Raw genomic sequence first — 21624 nt, 5'->3', positions numbered from 1 at the left:
GAGAACCTCAGTCCACTAGAGCTACCAGCTAGCATAGAGACATAATAAGCAAGCTGGACAAAAAAACCAACAACTGAAAATCAGCACTTAGCTTATCCTGAAAGATCTGGGAGCAGGTAGGCAGGAACCAAACAGAGCACATCTGAATACATTGATAGCCGGCAAGGGAATGACAGAAAGGCCAGGTAAAATAGGAAACACCCAGCCTCTGATGGACAGGTGGAAACCAAAGGCCGCAACCCACCAAAGTCACCCAGTACCAGCAATAACCACCAGAGGGAGCCCACAAACAGAATCCACAACACCTAACTCTCCCTAGACGCCTCTTCACAGCCTAAGAGCTAACTACCCCTAAAGATAGAAATAGAAGCCTAACCTTGCCTCAGAGAAAGTCCCCAAAGGTATAGGCAGCCCCCCACATATATTGACTGTGGGTTAAGAGGAAAGTCACAAAAACAGGAATGAAACAGGTTTTAGCAAATGAGGCCGGACTTACTAAATAGTCAGAGGATAGAAAAGAATACTATGCGGTCAGCATAAAAAAACTACAAAACCACGCAGAGTATGCAAAAAGACCCCCGCACCGACTCACGGTGTGGAGGTGCAACACTGCACCCCAGAGCTTCCAGCTAGCAAGGAAATATCATGATAGCAAGCTGGACTGGAAATTAGCAGTACTAAGAAATATATTCAGGCAGAAGTAACAACAAATGAACTAGCAGGGACTTAGCTTCTGCTGGAGTAGACAGGTCCTCAGAGAAGTCCAAGAGAGATCTGAACCAATTCTGATACATTGACAGCTGGCATCAGGTAACGATCTGAGTGGAGTTAAATAGGGAAGCCAGCATAGCAACATAACGAGAGCAGCTGATAAAGTCAACCTAGTGACCAGCAGTTCCGCTCGAAGCCACCAGAGGGAGCCCAAGAGCAGAACTAACCAAAGTAACATTCATGACCACAGGAGGGAGTCCGAGAACGGAATTCACAACAGTAGCCCCCCTTGAGGAGGGGTCACCGAACCCTCACCAGGCCCCCCAGGCCGATCAGGACGAGCCAAATGAAAGGCACGAACCAAATCGGCAACATGGACATCGGAGGCAACAACCCAGGAATTATCCTCCTGACCATAGCCCTTCCACTTAACCAAGTACTGAAGCTTCCGTCTCGAAATACGAGAATCCAAAATCTTTTCCACCACATACTCCAACTCCCCCTCAACCAACACCGGAGCAGGAGGATCAACGGAGGGAACCATAGGTGCCACGTACCTCCGCAACAAAGACCTATGGAACACATTATGGATGGCAAAAGAAGCTGGAAGGACCAAACGAAATGACACAGGGTTGAGAATTTCAGAAATCTTATAAGGACCAATGAAACGAGGCTTAAACTTAGGAGAAGAAACCTTCATAGGAACATAACGAGAAGACAACCAAACCAAATCCCCAACACGAAGTCGGGGACCAACACAACGATAGCGATTAGCGAAACGTTGAGCCTTCTCCTGGGACAACGTCAGATTGTCCACTACATGAGTCCAAATTTGCTGCAACCTGTCCACCGCAGAATCCACACCAGGACAGTCAGAAGGCTCAACCTGCCCCGAAGAAAAACGAGGATGAAAACCAGAATTGCAAAAAAAAGGCGAAACCAAAGTAGCCGAACTAGCCCGATTATCAAGGGCGAACTCAGCCAATGGCAAGAAGGTCACCCAATCATCCTGATCAGCAGAAACAAAGCATCTCAGATCGGTTTCCAAAGTCTGGATGGTTCGTTCGGTTTGGCCATTTGTTTGAGGATGGAAAGCCGAAGAAAAAGACAAATCAATGCCCATCTTAGCACAAAAGGACCGCCAAAACCTAGAGACAAACTGGGAACCTCTGTCCGACACAATGTTCTCCGGAATGCCATGCAAACGAACCACATGTTGAAAAGATAATGGCACCAAATCAGAGGAAGAAGGTAATTTAGGCAAGGGAACCAAATGGACCATCTTAGAAAAGCAATCACAAACCACCCAGATGACAGACATCCTTTGAGAGATAGGAAGATCTGAAATAAAATCCATTGAAACATGCGTCCAAGGCCTTTTCGGGACTGGCAAGGGCAAAAGCAACCCATTGGCACGAGAACAGCAGGGCTTAGCCCGAGCACAAGTCCCACAAGACTGCACAAAAGAACGCACATCTCGTGACAAGGAAGGCCACCAAAAGGACCTAGCCACCAAATCTCTGCTAGTCCATCTATCAGGGACAAACAGTTTCTCCGCTGGACAACGGTCAGGTCTATCAGCCTGAAACTCCTGCAGCGCCCGCCGCAAATCAGGGGAGATGGCAGACAGAATTACCCCCTCTTTGAGAATACCAGCCGGCTCAGGGACTCCCGGCGAATCAGGCACAAAACTCCTAGAAAGGGCATCCGCCTTCACATTCTTAGAACCTGGAAGGTATCAGACCACAAAATCGAAACGAGAAAAAAACAGCGACCATCGAGCTTGTCTAGGATTTAACCGCTTGGCAGACTTGAGATAAGTCAGATTTTTATGATCCGTCAAGACCACCACGCGGTGCTTGGCTCCCTCAAGCCAATGTCGCCACTCCTCAAATGCCCACTTCATAGCCAGCAGCTCCCGATTGCCAACATCATAATTACGCTCAGCAGGCGAAAACTTTCTAGAAAAGAAGGCACATGGCTACATCACAGAGCCATCAGAACTTCTTTGAGACAAAACAGCCCCTGCTCCAATCTCAGAAGCATCAACCTCGACCTGAAAAGGGAGTGAAACATCTGGCTGACACAACACAGGGGCCGAAGAAAAACGATGTTTCAGCTTCTGAAAAGCCTCAACGGCCGCAGAGGACCAATTCACCATATCAGCACCTTTCTTTGTCAAATCAGTCAAAGGTTTAACCACACTAGAAAAATTAGCGATGAAGCGACAGTAAAAATTAGCAAAGCCCAGGAATTTCTGGAGGCTCTTCACAGATGTAGGTTGAGTCCAATCATAAATTGCCTGAACTTTAACAGGATCCATCTCGATAGTAGAAGGGGAAAAAATGAAGCCCAAAAAGGAAACCTTCTGAACTCCAAAGAGACATTTAGACCCCTTCACAAACAAGGAATTAGCACGAAGGACCTGGAATACCATTCTGACCTGTTTCACATGAGACTCCCAATCATCCGAAAAGACCAAAATATCATCCAAATATACAATCATGAATCTATCCAGATACTTTCGGAAGATGTCATGCATAAAGGACTGAAACACAGATGGAGCATTTGAAAGCCCGAATGGCATTACCAGGTACTCAAAATGGCCCTCGGGCGTATTAAATGCTGTTTTCCATTCATCGCCCTGTTTAATACGCACAAGGTTATACGCCCCTCGAAGATCTATCTTGGTGAACCAACTAGCCCCCTTAATCCGAGCAAACAAATCAGACAGCAGAGGCAAAGGGTACTGAAATTTGACCGTGATTTTATTGAGAAGGCGGTAATCTATACAGGGTCTCAGAGAACCATCCATCTTGGCCACAAAAAAGAACCCTGCTCCCAAAGGTGATGAAGACGGGTGAATATGCCCTTTCTCCAAGGACTCCTTTATATAAGTCCGCATAGCGGCGTGCTCTGGCACGGATAAATTGAAAAGTCGGCCCTTAGGAAACTTACTACCAGGAATCAAATTTATAGCACAATCACAATCCCTATGAGGGGGTAGGACACTGGATTTGGGCTCATCAAATACATCCCGGTAATCCGACAGAAACTCAGGGACTTCAGAAGGAGTGGAAGCAGAAATTGACACCAATGGGACATCGCCATGTACCCCTTGACAACCCCAACTAGACACAGACATTGATTTCCAATCCAAAACTGGATTATGAACCTGTAGCCATGGCAAGCCCAACACGACCACATCATGCAAATTATGCAACACCAAAAAGCGAATATCTTCCTGATGTGCAGGAGCCATGCACATGGTCAACTGAGTCCAGTACTGAGGTTTATTCTTGGCCAACGGCGTGGCATCAATTCCCCTTAATGGAATAGGATACTGCAAAGGCTCCAAGAAAAAACCACAGCGCCTGGCAAACTCCAAGTCCATCAAATTCAGGGCAGCGCCTGAATCCACAAATGCCATAACCGAGTAGGATGACAAGGAGCAAATCAGAGTAACAGACAAAAGAAATTTAGGCTGTACAATACCAATGGTGACAGACCTAGCGAACCGCTTAGTGCGCTTAGGACAATCAGAGATAGCATGAGTAGGGTCACCACAGTAAAAACACAGCCTATTCTGACGTCTGTGTTCTTGCCGTTCAGTTCTGGTCAAAGTTCTATCACATTGCATAAGCTCAGGCCTCTGCTCAGAGGACACCGCCAAACTGTGCACAATTTTGCGCTCGCGCAAACGCTGATCAATTTGGATGGCCAAGGACATTGACTCATTCAGACCAGCAGGCGTGGGGAATCCCACCGTAAGATCCTTAAGGGCTTCAGAAAGACCCTTTCTAAAAATTGCTGCCAGGGCAACTCATTCCATTGAGTAAGCACAGACCATTTTCTAAACTTCTGACAATATACCTCCGCTTCATCCTGACCCTGACACAAAGCTAGCAAAATTTTCTCTGCCTGATCCACTGAATTCGGTTCGTCATAAAGCAATCCAAGCGCCAGAAAAAACGCATCTACATTAAGCAATGCAGGATCTCCTGGCGCAAGGGAGAATGCCCAGTCTTGAGGGTCGCCACGCAACAAAGAAATAATAATTTTTACTTGCTGAATGGGGTCACCAGAGGAGCGGGGTTTCAAAGCAAGAAACAGTTTACAATTATTTTTGAAATTCAGAAACTTAGATCTATCCCCAGAAAACAAATCAGGAATTGGAATTCTAGGCTCTAATATCGGATTCTGAACTACATAATCTTGAATGCTTTGTACCCTTGCAGTGAGATGATCCACACAAGAGGACAGACCTTGAATATCCATATCTACACCTGAGTCCTGAACCACCCAGAGGTTAAGGGGAAAAGAGAGACAAAACACACTGCAGAGAAAAAAAAATGGGTTCAGAACTTCTCTTATCCCTCTTTTGAGATGCATTAACACTTTACGGGCCAGCAGTACTGTTATGGACCTGGTGGTTAGGAGCACCTGGAATGACCTGATGAGTAAACTCAAAAACGGAACTAGCTCTGGGGAAGTGGGAACTCTGCTGACCGCAAACTCTACTCCTACCGCACACACTAGAAATAGCCGTGGAGCGTACCTAACTCTCCCTAGACGCCTCTTCACAGCCTAAGAGCTAACTACCCCTAAAGATAGAAATAGAAGCCTAACCTTGCCTCAGAGAAAGTCCCCAAAGGTATAGGCAGCCCCCCACATATATTGACTGTGAGTTAAGAGGAAAGTCACAAACACAGGAATGAAACAGGTTTTAGCAAATGAGGCCGGACTTACTAAATAGTCAGAGGATAGAAAAGAATACTATGCGGTCAGCATAAAAAAACTACAAAACCACGCAGAGTATGCAAAAAGACCCCCGCACCGACTCACGGTGTGGAGGTGCAACACTGCACCCCAGAGCTTCCAGCTAGCAAGGAAATATCATGATAGCAAGCTGGACTGGAATTTAGCAGTACTAAGAAATATATTCAGGCAGAAGTAACAACAAATGAACTAGCAGGGACTTAGCTTCTGCTGGAGTAGACAGGTCCTCAGAGAAGTCCAAGAGAGATCTGAACCAATTCTGATACATTGACAGCTGGCATCAGGTAACGATCTGAGTGGAGTTAAATAGGGAAGCCAGCATAGCAACATAACGAGAGCAGCTGATAAAGTCAACCTAGTGACCAGCAGTTCCGCTCGAAGCCACCAGAGGGAGCCCAAGAGCAGAACTAACCAAAGTACCATTCATGACCACAGGAGGGAGTCCGAGAACGGAATTCACAACACACTTCATCTTCTTGAAAGGAAATCTAAGCTCAAATCTGGTCCTAAAAAAATATTAAAAAGGTTCCCCTGGTTCAATGTTGACCCAAAGTATGCATTGGTGTGCAACTGCAGATAAATGAGTTTACTCCAAAAGCACATACCATATATTTAATAAAAGTTATAAAAAAAAGACAAATTTCTGTACTCAGATATAAAATATATGGTATAAAATTTATCTCAAGGGGTTTATATTATATATATCATATATTTATTATATGTATGAGCGTAGAGATTGTTCTTTTATATCGTATCAAATCAGATTTGAGCTTAAATGCACATTCATGAATAGACGAATGGGGCTGGAGATTAAGTTGAAAGGATCACAGGTTACATTGCAAGCTGCTCAATGCTTTTATATTAATGCAATCAAGCTTAGGAGCAAAACCGTTAAAAACTCTTGTGTAAACCCAAGTGCAGAATTGTTTTCACAGAAAACACTAAAACTTCACCGTGTGTTTGACAAAACAAAGCAGCCCTATAACGTTAGATAAAGTCTTCCAATGTCACAAAAGTGTCGCAAACCAAGAAAACACAATCAGACAACATTTTGTATAAGGATTAAACAGGTGAGACAAATGTTTGCCTGGTTCTTCTTTTGATGATATAGTATTATGGAATAAACTTTTTCTCTATCCTTTTTTTTTAAATACAAAATCTGAAAAACAGCAAATTAAATTACTTACTAAATATTGTACGAATTGTATGAATTGGAGGACAAAGTAGTTGAGTTTTCAGAGTTTTATATTATCATAATATCTTTTACATCACTGTTCTACAGCCAAATTGGTTCGGACACGAAAACAGTTGAACTTTGCTAATTTTGTGGTGTTGAAAGCGAATATCATGGTTAAATTTGCTGACTGGCTGCAATTTCGAAGATCCAGAGGAGGTTGTAATTACTTATGACACCTTCCATGCCAGCTTATAGAAAAATTGCATCTTTATTATTTCATCATTATTGCAGTTAGTAGCTCGCCTATTACATCATCTATTTAGTCTATTGAGCCTTCGGGCTTCGATCATCTTAAGGTGACCAATCAAAAAATGCGAATTCAGCTCCGATGACGTAATCCTAATTCCAGTTGCATCACCTACTTTTATAAATGCTCTCCGTGTAATGTATACAGTTTTCGGATTTCTTAGCTTAGTTTCTTAGCACATTGACATACTTCTATATGTTTTTTTCAGATATGCCTCGTTCTTCCATAAACAAATGGAATAGTTTTTGCAACATGTGGAGAAGTCCCTTTTGCATCACAAAGGCGAAACTTGACTACCATGATAGGGAAAGCCTACAACCTGTATTTTGGCTGCAGAATAGGAGATCAGGACAAGAGTTGGACTCCACACATATGCTACAACAGATGTGCATCACATCTTACCCAGTGGTTGCATGGGAAGAGACAACTTATGTCTTTTGCAGTCCCAATGATCTGGAGAGAGACAACCGATAACACTACCAATTGCTATTTCTGCATGGTGCCCCCCATTAGAAAAGGAGTTTCAAGGATTAAGAAAATGACAGCCATGAGTAAGGCTGAGATCTTAGGTTCCAGGCTGCAGCAGTAGAATCTCCTAGCGGGCAATGTTCAGATTTTTTTGTTCTACAATCATGACAAAAATCTTGCCCAATACTTCTTCATGGAGGATGATCTTGTAGCATGCAACAACATCAACACTATTATGGAAGCTCTGAAGATAAGTCATAATCCAGAAGAATGGAGGCTCTTCATCGATTTGTCCAGAAAAAAGCCTAAAATCAGTCTTGCTGCATAATGACAATGCACTACCTTCAATTCCAGTAGGTTATGAGGTCCACATGAAAGAAACCTATGACAACATGAAACTGTTAAGGTGCCTGAACTATGACCAACATTTGTGGCCCATCTATGGTGACTTAAAGGTGGTGGCCATCTTACTTGGTCTTCAGGGTGGATGCACAAAGTACTGCTGCTTTCTGTGTGAGTGGGATAGTCATGCAAGAGAAAATCACTACAATAAAAGAGACCGGCCTCTCCAACATTGACTTCAGCCAGGGTGTAAAAATGTCCTGCATCAACAGGTTACCAACAGAAGAATTTGTTACCTCCATCGAATATCAAGTTGGGCCAATTTAAGAACTTTGTAAAGCCAATGGACAAAAATTCAAAAGCATTTAAGTATTTCATTGATAAATTTCCATGGTTGAGTGAAACAAAGATAAAGGAAGGAGTCTCTATTAGACCTCAGATTTGTAAACTTCTTCATTATGAGGAGTTTCTCCATTTGTTGCAGGGTAAGGAAAAGGCTGCATGGGTAGCATTCGCATTAGTGGTAATTAAAATTTGGGGGAAACTCAAGAGCAGATAACTATGAAGAGTTGGTGGAAAATCTCCTCATCATATATTAGGATCTTGGCTGTAACATGTTAATTTCTTAGAATTTACTCTTTTTTCCACTAAACTGCGTAGCAGTGAGCGACAAACACCATGAGAGATTTCACCAAGATATTGCAGCTATGGAGAAAAGATATCAAGGAAAATGGAATCCATCAATGCTTTCAGATTACTGTTGGAGAATTGTAAGAGACGATCCGAAACAGGAGTACAAGAGACAAGCAAAAAAGAGTTGTTGCTGAAAGAAAACCTAATGTTGCAGTGCAATTTCTGTAACTTTTTATAATTCACAAGTGTTTAGACAGGTTTTAGTTATTTGAACTATTGCTAAGACTCCTCTAAATAAATATCAGACAATTGGCATAACAAAATATTCTGCATCTTCATATTGGCAAAAATAATAATGTTTCAAAGAACTAAAACTTTTATGTATTAATTATTTGTGGCAATAAAAGGAAGAGTCTTTGATATCATAGAAACAAGAGACAACTAAAAATTTTCACTGTGAGATTTGAATTCAGGAGGTCAAAATCATTAAGAAATGGCTCATTTCATAACTGAACCTGACAACTTTTGAAAATATGCAGAACACAGTATTATCTGGCAAGTATTATTGAGCACGTAAGGTATGCTAGTGGAGCCAGGAAAATAAAGTCTTTGGTGTAATGTAATAAATAAGTGATTAAGTGACCATTGGTAAGTGCACTCAGGTGACTGACAAGACGAAGAAAATACTAAACTTAAAGGGTTTATCCAGAACTTTTTTTTTTTACTATGGACCTACCCATTTCCGACAAAGAGCGCTCCTGCTGGCGATTCAGGTGCTCAACATCAACAGAGCAGCTCTTCATCTTCCAGGCTGCTATGTCGACAGGGTGTGACTGCAAATGTCATGCTGATTGACAGTCGGCTCCCTGCAATTAGGCAGTGGGGAGCTATCTATCAATCAACATGTCATTGGCAGTCATTTCTAGCAACCCCATCAACAGAGTAGAGCGAAAAGAAGCCGCTGCTCTAGCGTCAGTGGAATTCAGTAAATCGCAGGCAGGAGCCATCTCTGACTGTTCTGTGCTGGCACAGATAATAGAAAAAAAAGTTCTGGATAAACCCTTTAAAGGCTTTTTCTCATTTTCTGTCTGAAGGGGTGCAAGATCTCCAGCTAGACAATTTTCTGGTTGGGTGAGAAAGTGATGATTGAGAGACAGCTCAGACCAGTAGCATCGTCATTGTGTTTGTGTTGCCATGGTTGGCTGATGCTGCTATATTACTCAGGCTTTTTTCTGCAGCTTTGGAAGTACAGTAGGGCTGAAGCTGACTGGGATTAGGAGCAATCCCAAACTGACTCTGTGCAGTGCTTACAAGTACAGTAAGAAACAGCTTGTCAGCACTGCATCTGTTCAGCCTCCTTGCCTAGATGACTGCGACATCCAATCCATTTTTTCACGAGCAGTAAACAATTAATAAAAGCTGGGCAAATTGGGAGAAAAGGGGAAACACTTTAATAAAAATTAATTTGCTAATTTGCTTTTTTACAATGCCTGCATAGAGTTTCTGCTCAATATATTTGCCCGTTGCACAAATGGTTGCTACGAGTAGCTGCAACGGGGATGTTGAGGTTGTATGATACAACATCAAGACCCCATTCACCTCAACCCTCACCTTTTCTGGCACCACAGCGCCCTAGTCCAGTCCTCTACTGGTTCCCTTCCTCCTTCCGGCTCCGGTCTTCTCTTCTGTCTTCACTCTTCCGCACCTCTGGCACTCACTAGGCTGAAACTGAAGCCATGAGACAATGCACTCTATGACATTGGGTGATGCCTCGCGAGGAGCAAAAGACCAGAATTGGAAGAGAAGATCGGAGCCAGAGGGAACAAACAAGCCAGCAGGGGATCGGAGAGGGATGCGGCACTAGGACAGGTGAAAGATGACGTAATTACCATTTCTTTTTTATCCCTTCGTTGTTATGTTTTGTTTCTGGAGAAACCTCAGAGAGAAATAAACAGTCTTTACCAATATTTACGATACAAAAATGCATCATGTTCAGCATCAAAGCTACTATAACGTCATAATGTAAAGTTTACAAACGTTAAAGTGAAAATCCTTTTGTTTTCTGTAAAACTTACCTGTCCAGTCTCCCACCACTTTTATATGAACTGCAAATGTGGCCTTGGTGTCCGTAGGGCACTAAAATATTAAAATACAGAGATCAACAAGGGAGTAGAACCATAGAATTTACTACAAACCATTAATAATCTAATAATAATTACTATATCTTCTAGTGTTATGCTAGGGGTTTGTGGTCCTCACTCAACCGCTTTAATCCAACATGTTCTGGAGAACAGGTTTTATTTTTTCTTAGGACCAATTGCATCATAATTATTGAAATAATGATGCTCAGGGGTGTACACAGAGGGACGGGAACTAGACATATCAAAATAGACACCTTAAATCCCCACCTCTGCAGAGCTCAAAAGCAAAACTGTAAGCTATTTCTTTAGATACCACTTAGATGCCACCTTCACTGTTCGCTATAGCATCTAAGAGGTTAAAATACTCTAACTTAGGGGTGTACTCACTTTTGTTGCCAGAGGTTTTGACATTAATGACTGTCTGTTGAGTTATTTAGAAGGCACCAAATTTACACTGTTATACAAGCTGTACACTGACTACTGTGAAAAATTTCTGTACCGTACATCCGTGCATTCTATAGCATAAACTACACTTTTGTTATTGTAATTTATGAACTGTTTGATGTCATATTTTTGATTATTGTCATGATTGAAAAAAGATGCACGTTGTGATGAATGCCTGCATGTCTTACACCGTTGTGCACCGCAGAGGAACAAACCTCTATGGGCCAGCCTTCCTTTTCACCCATTGTCTTTCTGCGTTTTTAAACTTTACACTAGACATGTCTTGGCAGAATTAGCATTTTTGCACCACCTCTTTTTGATATACTAACTGTCTACACATGTATTTCAGGTGGATGCTCTTTATGAACTAACTTTGACAAAGAACGGTTGCATCTGTTCGAAACGCGTCGCTTTCTGCATTTCTGCTTTGTATCAGAATGATATTTTTATTTAATCTATGATGGAATCAAGTTTAAAAATTTTTTACCAGGAGCTGAAAATATCTTTTTTTTTCCTATTTATTCTCATCGTTACATGAATATTCGGATCGCGATTTCCCTGTACACTGGACTATGACAATTGGTGAGCTGGCATACATTTTTTCTACTTACACCAACTACTGTAATTTGTATCAAAGTGTCATATTTTCAGTGTTGTCCCATAAAAAGATATAATAACATATTGACAAAAATGGGAGGGGTGTACTCACTTTTGTGATAAACTGTAAGTTCCTATACAGATTATAGATGATAAATGTCTCGGCATCTTATTTTTTTGATAACTCTTTGGGGTTATTTCTCATTTTGCAGCATGTTTTTGCTCTTAATAAATAACATTTTTATCGCCATATGACGTGATACCGCTGATTTGTGCTTGCGCGATTGACCGTTTAACCCTTTTTAAATGAAGCCATAAATGCTATCCATACAGGGTGTATTAATGACGAGAGAAAATAAATGCTGTATAAGTACAGTAAGTAGGTGGCCGCTGAGAAATGCGAGCAGAAAACCCGTCCAGCGTATACACCAGGCGGCTTTTAAATCAGAGCCTCGTGCAATTAGCGCATGTTTAATTATGCAAATTGGCCAGACACAGAAAGCAGATGTTTGCGTTTTCGGCAGAAAATGTATCACTCTTCGTGTAGTCGCTTTCAATGCCTCTTTGCTCGGCATACGAGACCTGGCGGCCCATTCTTTCCAATGAATAGTAATGGGAAAGGCAATTTTATGCCTGGTCACATAAACTTAAGAACTGAATTGCAGAAATATGTCAAAAAATGTAAGTCATTCTCTAGGTTAATCTGAAAACTCAAGTATGACTAAAGTTAAAGAACTTGTCTCAGGCTGAGGTTACATGACCGATTTTCTCTCATCCGAGAAAAATGGCCGATTACGGTAATCAACTCTCGTCAGACTCTAATCTGATCACTGATTAATAATGATAGTGTGATCCGATTATCTAGAAAGTGGTGAATAAGAAAAAATGTTTCGATTTTCTCCATTCATTAAGTCCGGGAAAATCGGACAGCAGTCGGATGTCACCCGAGTGAGGTGGGATATTTACCACGGATCTATAGACATGGATGAGTTCCATTCGATGATCGGGGGCAATTTGGAAAGGCTGTGAACTTTTCCTTGGGCCGACTCGGTTTTGGAAAGACTGTGAACTTTTCCTCATTCCTCGGTACAAGAAAAAAAAAAATCAGACTTGTGCACACCCCCATAGAATAACATGGGGACAAAATAGTGTGGTACTTGTCCAATTATTACAGTCATTTGCATGAGCCCTTATTAGGACATGTGGATGTCTTACGAATGGTCTACTAATTGGCATCTCGCCCTGCAAGCAACTATTCTCTGCAACCAGGGTTGTGGAGTCGGAGTCAGAGTCGTGGAGTCGGAGTCAGGGAAATTGAGGAGTCGGATTTTTGGCTGCAACACAGTGATTCTTGACTGGAGAACAATGATTTATTAAAGCTTTGAAAAGTTGCAAAATTTTTGTACAACAGAGCACAAATATTTTGCCGGACTCTTAGTTGGACCCTTTGTGTTTTATGGATATACGTTAATTTCAATAAACACAGTGGCCTCTAAAGGAGAAATGTGCACCTACTCACAGATTCTGATCGCTGGGAATTTTAGCCGATAGCTTAGGGCAATCAGCTAATCACCGGCAGTCAGGGCTTGGGTATGAAGAGCAGGTGGCCATCTATGGCACCATTAAGTCTATAGGTTGCAATTCATAAGTTAAAAAAATAAAATAAACAATAATAATAATGATCTAAATTGTCGGATTGTAAAGTCAACAACAATAGCTATTTTTCATTTTTGTGTTTTAGTTTATTTCCTCCAAAAGCCATAACTTTTCTTTTCATGTTCTGTCAATATAGTTATATGAAGCTTGCTTTTCTTGCGGGACGAGTTGTACTTTTGAATGACACCATCCATTTTATAATGTACTGTACTAGAAAACAAGAAAAAAAAGTCAGCAATTGCTTTTTGGGTTTTGTTTTTTACGGTGTTCATCATACGGTAAATATTACCTGACAGTATGATTCTTCATGATTTAATAATTGACATTAAAATGTTGTTGTTCATCTCCTCCAGCACCATGTCTTCTAAGAACAAGACGTTTTTCTTGTGCAGTAGGTTCCTTAGGGACTTTAGGACATATTAGAAACTGGTGTAATTGACGGATTGGAAATATTACCTGTTAGGCTGGAGTCACACATGGCGTAAGACAATACGCCACGTATTATACGTCCGTACTACGGCCGTAATACGGAGAAATGTTCCCAAAATAGTGATCCGTAGTCAGGGTGTGTCAGCGTATTTTGCGCATGGCATCCTCCGTATGTAATCCGTATGCCATCCGTACTGCGAGATTTTCGCGCAGGCTTGCAAAACCGACATCTAATGGATTTATGTGCTCAAATGTTAGGGAAAACATATATACAGTATATATATATATATATATATATATATATATATATATATATATATATATATATGTCATTGAGACACATATATATATATTCTGTATTTATATTTCATTCAGCGCGATATCTGTGAACAGCCGGTAATTCAATTGCCGGCTTTTCATTTCTCCTTCACAAACCCGACAGGATATGAGACATGATTACATACAGTAAACCATCTCATATCCCCATTTTTTTTGCATATTCCACACTACTAATGTTAGTAGTGTGTATGTGCAAAATTTCAGCGCTGTAGCTGCTGAAATAAAGGGATAAATGGCGGAAAAAATTGGCGTGGGCTCCCGCGCAATTTTCTCCGCCAGAGTGGTAAAGCCAGTGACTGAGGGCAGATATTAATAGCCAGGAGAGGGTCCATGGTTATTGGCTAAAAACATCTGCCCCCAGCCACCCCAGAAAAGGCACATCTGGAAGATGCGCCTATTCTGGCACTTGGCCACTCTCTTCCCACTCCCTGTAGCGGTGGGATATGGGGTAATGAAGGGTTAATGCCACCTTGCTATTGTAAGGTGACATTAAGCCAGGTTAATAATGGAGAGGTGTCAATTATGACACCTATCCATTATTAATCCAATTGTTGGAAAGTGTTAAAAAACACACACACACATGATTAAAAAGGATTTTAATGAAATAAACACAGCGGTTGTTGTAATAATTTATTGTTCTCTCAATCCATTAGGAAACCCTCGCTTGGAAAAATAATAAACGCACAAGATACATACCTTCTGATGTCAGATCACGTCCCACGAAGTAATCCATCTGAAGGGGTTAACTAATATTACAGGCAGAGCTGCGATAAACCACTCGCTCGTGCCTGTAATCCCTGGGTGCTGAAAGGAAAGCAGTGATCTGTATTTACATTGAGTCGCGGTGAGGCGCCCTCTGGTGGATGTTCTCATGAACTGCAGCCTGGGAACTTTTTCCCACGCTCCAGGTCATATGAGGACATCCACCAGGGGGCGCATGACCGTGACTGAAGAAAATGTAGGTCAATGACCTACATTTCATTCATTCGCCGGGGATTACAGGCACGGAGCACAGCTGCATTTAGCAGGGCTCCTGCCTGTAATATTAGTTAACCCCTTCAGATGGATTACTTCGTGGGACGAGACGGTTCACCAGAAGGTATGTATCTTGTGCGTTTATTATTTTTCCAAGCGAGGGTGTTCCTGATGGATTGCGAGAACAATAAATTATTACAACAACCGCTGTGTTTATTTCATTAAACTACTTTTTAATCATGTGTGTGTGTGTTTTTTAACCCTTTCCAACAATTGGATTAATAATGGATAGGTGTCATAATTGACGCCTCTCCATTATTAATCTGGCTTAATGTCACCTTACAATAGCAAGGTGGCATTAACCCTTCATTACCCCATATCCCACCGCTACAGGGAGTGGGAAGAGAGTGGCCAAGTGCCAGAATAGGCGCATCTTCCAGATGTGCCTTTTCTGGGGTGGCTGGGGGCAGATGTTTTTATCCACGGGGGGGGGCAATAACCATGGACCCTCTCTAGGCTATTAATATCTGCCCTCAGTCACTGGCTTTACCATTCTGGCGGAGAAAATTGCGCGGGAGCCCACGCCAATTTTTTCCGCCATTTAACCCTTTATTTCAGCAGCTACAGCGCTGAAATTTTGCACATACACACTACTAACATTAGTAGTGTGGAATATGCAAAAAAAAGGGGATATGAGATGGTTTACTGTATGTAATCATGTCTCATATCCTGTCGGGTTTGTGAAGGAGAAATGAAAAGCCGGCAATTGAATTACCGACTTTTCACTAACAGCGCTGCGTATTTCTCGCAAGTCACACTGCTGGTCCGTGTGGAATCCGTATTTTTCTCGCCCCCATAGACTTTCATTGGCGTATTATTTGCGCAATACGCTGACAAACGCAGCATGCTGCGATCTTGTACGGCCGTAGAACGCCGTATAATACTGAACCGTAATATACGGCTAATAGGAGCAGCCCCATTGAGAAGCATTGTGCCGTATGTAATGCGAGTTTTACGGACGTAGTTTTTGCGCTCTTACGTACGTAAAACACGCATGTGTGACCCCGGCCTTATGGCGGCAGAGACTAAGCATTTGTTGACTCCAGCTGATGACGTCTCCGTCAGACTGTGTGACTGACCACCTGTGTTCCTATTGGTCTATGGTTGTACAAATTACTCTGTGTTCAGCTTTGTTAAACAACGTAATGGATGTTTGAAACGCTTAGCTGTGTCTACACTCTTGATGGAATCTATTAATATTTTTTAATCTAATCAATTTTTGCAAGCTTGGAAGCTGGATCATCTTTTTTCATTCCAAAAATAGAGACATTTTTATATTAAAAAAATAGGCTGGAACCACAAAATGTAGGTAGAATCACTTCACATAAGTAAGCAAGTGTAACCGGCCTCTTTACGCAGGTGGCGTGTGTATAAATTTAATATTAGACTATTGGAGCAAGTAACAATGCTCAAAAAATAACGTGCACACCTTGGAAGGTGAACAATTTAAGTTCACCAATTTAGGGAGATTTCTTAAAAAAAAGGGAAAGCATTTTCATTTGCAAACCGAAACAAGCCTTGAATTCAGAATTTGGATTTAGTTGCAAAATATGCAGTGAGTGATTTAATTCCACCTTTGCTTGCTGGCGTAGTGTGAAAACAAAACAAAAAAGCAGCCATTAAGGTGAAGTATTAATTCACAGTCACACACCGACTGGTGATGAATCTGATGAGACGCTACAACATTTTACTATATATCACTGTAAATACTTTTATGCCCAAAAATGACAAACGTGTTCTATTAGTAATACCTTTTAGAATACTTTTGTCATTTTTAGGCATAAAAGTATTTATGACGATTTTTCTGACTATCACAATATCATTTTTTATTGTCCATCACTATATATCACTGGAGTCGGATTTCTACTCATAGGCTGAGACTATCACTCCCATTTTCAATCAGCAATGAAATAGTACACCAAAATTACTTTTTCTGTCCCTATGCTGTGTGCACTGAGCTCCTATCCCTAAACAGTACAGGCAAAAAACGGTGTCTGCTGGCAACCCCCTATGTTTCATACTGCCTCCTGATTGGCTGTGCAACACCATGTGATGAGATCGCTGCTAGGCATTATGGGGAAGCCCCGGCTGCCACACCACATGTCAATAGGCGCTTGGAATTTTTTTTTGCCATCTTAGCCAATCAAATCGCAGAATGTTTGATTTCATTCGGAACCTCGGATTTTGGGAAATTCTACTCGAATTCGATCCTCGGCTGATCGATCTCTGATAGATGCTAATTGTTGCAACAACCTTTGAAAAATAAATACATTTCATCAGTGTTGGACTGCTATAAAAATCGAGCTCCAGATGCTTAAATATTTGATTCTGAAAATAATGTAATAAACCTAGATTATTACTTTTTTTTTGCGGCTGTTTTCCAAGATCCATTAGTGTCAATAAATGTCATCGGTCCATTACATTTAACACTGCTGGATGTCTACGGTGAAATGCGAGTAATCGCTCAATGCTGTGTAGCAGGTTACAGTGTAATGAGTAATACCGTAAAGGATGGACTGTCAAAACGGCGACCTGGAGCAGCCTACGGGTAAATGGTGACCTATAAACAACATCTGGAAGGAGGACGCTTTCTAAGATTGTAAATGGGATCTGGAAATAGCAGTAATTACCTATTATAACACTCGCTGTTCATTATCAATTAGGCCATGGTTGTATGCACCCTGCATTAATAGCGGCCTAAATGACTAAGCATTACAAATGATCATTGGTCTCGTTGGCATTTATTTTGCGTCTTTGCCATATTGTAACTTTGGGGTTTAATTTTAGCAAACAAGATGACATAAATACCATAAATTATACTTAAAAAAGTCATATTTTCTTAAGGGGGTATTCCTTTTATAGGCAATTATAGCTTATGGACAGTGTATGCCATAATACATGATAATTGTGTGTCCAACCTCTGGCACCTGTCGAAAAGAGGGGGCATCCATAGACTTTTCTTTACAGAGAGGACTGCATCCAAATGGGGCCACCTCTCTAGATAAGTGTATCGAGAATGTGGCAGCGGGGAATCGGCAAATGGGTCAACGGGCAACGATTCTAGTGACGGGTAAGGTCTAGTGATGAGCGAGTGTGCTCGTTATTCGAATTTTCCGAGCATGCTCGGGTGGTCTCCGAGTATCTTGGGCGTGCTTGTAGATTATGTTTGTGTCACCGCAGCTGCATGATTTGCGGCTGTTAGACAACCTGAACACATGCAGGTATTGCCTGTTTGTTAGGGAATCCCCACATGTATTCAGGCTGTCTAGCAGCCGCAAATCATGCAGCTGTGGTGACACAAACATAATCTACGAGCACGCCCAAGATACTCGGAGAACACCCGAGCGTGTGTGGAAAACTCGAGTAACGAGTATACTTGCTCATCACTAGTAGGATCCCTAGAATGGGTCATGTCATGGATTTATGCAAGTTCTGTGGATATACCATAATTACCAAACATAGGAATACCCTTTAAGAATCTTTAACCTTATATGTGTAATATTAATATGTTATTTATGCGCTGCTTTTTTTTGTACATGCGATCCAAGATCAATTTTAATGGGTAGGTCAATTGTCCAGCTTCGTAAGTGGTCCTAACAAAAGGGTCCACTGTCAGTTTGAGGGGCCTGAAGAAAGTTGTTCTACTAAATTTATATTGATGACCTATGCGCTGTCAATATTAGATGGATGGGGGTTTGACATCCGGCACCCCCACCGATCAAAAGTGCCACATGTAAGCAGTTGTGGAGCTGAACAGCATAGCTCTATATCAATTGTGTAGTGGCTGCTGCCAGGTGCTGCTGATCAGCTCCTATTCATTTGGTGGATCTGTTATCTCATCAATGTGAAAATAGTGGAACAACCCTTTAATTTAGTCTGAAAGGTGTATCGTAGAAGGGCCAAGAAAGGAGTATTCCCAGCTTGTAAGGTGATGACATAATGAATCACTTGGCTACGCCGTCACTTTACCGTCATCGTTTTCTTCTGGACTGCACTCCAGGACACCGCTGGGAAGTAAAAAACATTGAAGGGTTGCACAGATGCAACACTAAATCAGTGCAGTAGCTTCATTATTTATGCAAGCAGTAGGGGGTCATTTTCAGAACAGTAGGGGTCCTACCATTTGGATCACCACCAATCTTAACCAGATAACAAGAGACGAGAATCCCCCTTTTTAATCACAACTGGACAGTGTTTTCCATCTCTTGCTCCCCACTGGTCTGTACTGCGGCATTATTGGGGCGCTCTTATGGGGACTTTGTAAGGGAATGTTACTATAGAATGATATGGCACCATTATTATATGGGGCATGAGAAAAACTAAAATATTTCATCTCTACACTTACCATTGTCAATGTGAACGGATGGTTTTCCAGTGCGGACACTCTTGGGCATTGTAGAATGATGTACTAGAAAATCGAGAGTGCAATAGATTACAGGACAATAAAGGAGTAACAAAAGTCAACATTCTGCCTTCACTACACCATTACTAGAAGCACAAGGTACCATGGGATAAGGGTAGAGCATTACATTTTTGCTGCCAAAGTTCTAGTACCACCATCTGACATGTAGTACTAAAGGGTTATTCCCATCACTAAAAGCTATTTAGCTACTCAATAGTGTGGATTGGTGAGGGGGAGGGGTGACATCTGGGACCCTCACCAATCCAGAAAATGGGGTTATGAAATGTTCCACTGGAATGAAACAGTAACTAAGATTTCTGGAACTGGTATATGTCTGCACTTGACTTTCTCCAGCAGTCCCGTAGAAAATCAATGGAGTCCTCACACGTATGTGCAACCCTGCTCCATTCCAAAGGGGTTTTCAGAGCCCCTCTCTTAGGATTTGTGGGGTGTCCCATCACTCTTCAAATTATCACCTATCCTAACTTAACGATAGTAATAACCCTGGTTCAGTACTAGGTACTGTAAGTGACAAATCCACGTCCACAGATTTGTTGTATTTTCTCAGGAGGAGAAATAGGTGACCACTTTGCTCCCGAATACTGGATCTTATCAGAGAATGATCTCGCTTTCATTTTTTTGTAGCTGCAGTATATGAAGAAAGATTTGATTCCCATTTTGCTCACCTGACCAGGTCTTGCTTTGAAATGGTCTTTAATCATTCTGATTTCAATGACATTACAAGGATGGTGTATGACAGAGGTGATGGTCACCGGCTTAGTGCTTCGGAAGAATCGATATAACCGTTCTGCGCAGTACAAGCACAAGGGTGCTGAAATCCACAGCCAAGTCTAAAAAGAAAAAGATGAACTGAGAAAATCCCATAAAAGAGTCAAGGAGGCGGCATGGTGGAAGTGACACATTGAAACTCCTACCAGGAGAGTCTACCGAATCTAATGTTTAGGGTGCGGCCCACCGTTTTTTATCTGCCGTACTTTACTCTTGGCTCTCCATAAAGAGGAGTGTTGCCGAAGACCAACTTTGAGAAAAATAGTAATTTGAGATAATCTGTCAGGAATTATTTATGCTTCCCATGTCTGTATATGGCCAGGCAGTAGGTGTTACGGGAATTCCAGTCCGTCAAGGGTTTTTCTAGCACGTTGTGATAATGTATTCAAATGGAATTGTGAGAAAACCACAATCGATTGTTGCGAGAGTCCATAATCAAATTTCCAGAAAGGTAAATGTGGACACCCTTGAGATACCCCTATAATAAGTGCTATGGTGATCAAGCAGTTGGGCATCAAAAACTATCACTAGGGAAATAGAGTTCTTTCCACAGATACAATAATTAATATAATAATGAACATTATGTAAGTAGGAAAATTGCATAGATTAAGCACCTCCAGCGGCCTGCATAGATTAGATAGGAGATCACTGTCCCACTCTTTAGTCCTTTTGGCAGTCACACTGGGGTTACACAGTATTACTTAAAGGGGTTCTCCAGCTGAAAAAAATCTATTTATTTATTAGAAACACATCCATATGTATCACTTACTATTGATATAATACTAATTAGAAAATGTGTCCTGATGAGGGGCATAAGTATAATAGCTGCAGGGGTTGCATTCGCACCTGGGCCCTGGAGCTTAGAGGGACACAAATGGTCCCTTTGGCCTATATGAAAAGATGGGTTCTTTTAAAGACTTGCAATAGTTGGAGGCCCTGTTTGAAATTTTGCATTGGGACTCTAAGTTACACCACTGGTCCGATTTATAGATACAGATCTAGGAAAGTTTACCTTGACTCAGATAATACAGAACTGGGATATAACGGCACAATAAACTGTAATTTGTCACCTAACGTGATATTGGACAACAGCTTGTGCAATGTTCAGTCATCTTAATCCTCTTAAAGAGTTACCTCTTAACATATGTCTTCAGGAGCACACAGCTCTCCGGCCTCTTCACTTCCTTGTTGCTGGATGGGAGGGTGTTCCTCCTTGAGTGACAGTTCTGGTTTAGTAGCATCATCCTGCTGATCTTATAGTGCTACTCTGACATATTCAACTCTGTCAGTAGTTTGTTCTGAAGTCTCCATGTTATCACTTTATTTGCATACAGGGATAACAGTGCATTTGAACAAGCACATGGAAAGTGAGCAG

The 21624-nt window shown here is 41.6% G+C and overlaps 1 protein-coding gene across 2 annotated transcripts in view; it reads right to left on the bottom strand.

Moving 5' to 3' along the window:
- Nucleotides 1-21624, bottom strand: part of NOX4 (NADPH oxidase 4) — a 287217-nt gene that overhangs the window by 123428 nt on the left and 142165 nt on the right. For both annotated transcript variants that reach the window (XM_077298554.1, XM_077298555.1), the window contains exons 10-12: nucleotides 20147-20311; nucleotides 19404-19466; nucleotides 10493-10553 (exon numbers count right to left, since the gene is read on the bottom strand). In XM_077298554.1, the coding sequence (XP_077154669.1) occupies nucleotides 10493-10553; nucleotides 19404-19466; nucleotides 20147-20311 (289 nt within the window). The remainder of the gene's footprint in view (nucleotides 1-10492; nucleotides 10554-19403; nucleotides 19467-20146; nucleotides 20312-21624) is intronic.

Source organism: Ranitomeya variabilis, chromosome 3 (assembly GCF_051348905.1).
Source record: "Ranitomeya variabilis isolate aRanVar5 chromosome 3, aRanVar5.hap1, whole genome shotgun sequence".
Classification (NCBI taxonomy): domain Eukaryota; kingdom Metazoa; phylum Chordata; class Amphibia; order Anura; family Dendrobatidae; genus Ranitomeya; species Ranitomeya variabilis.
The sequence above is the reverse complement of the archived record's forward strand: the minus strand, read 5'-3'. Positions and strand labels throughout refer to the sequence as shown.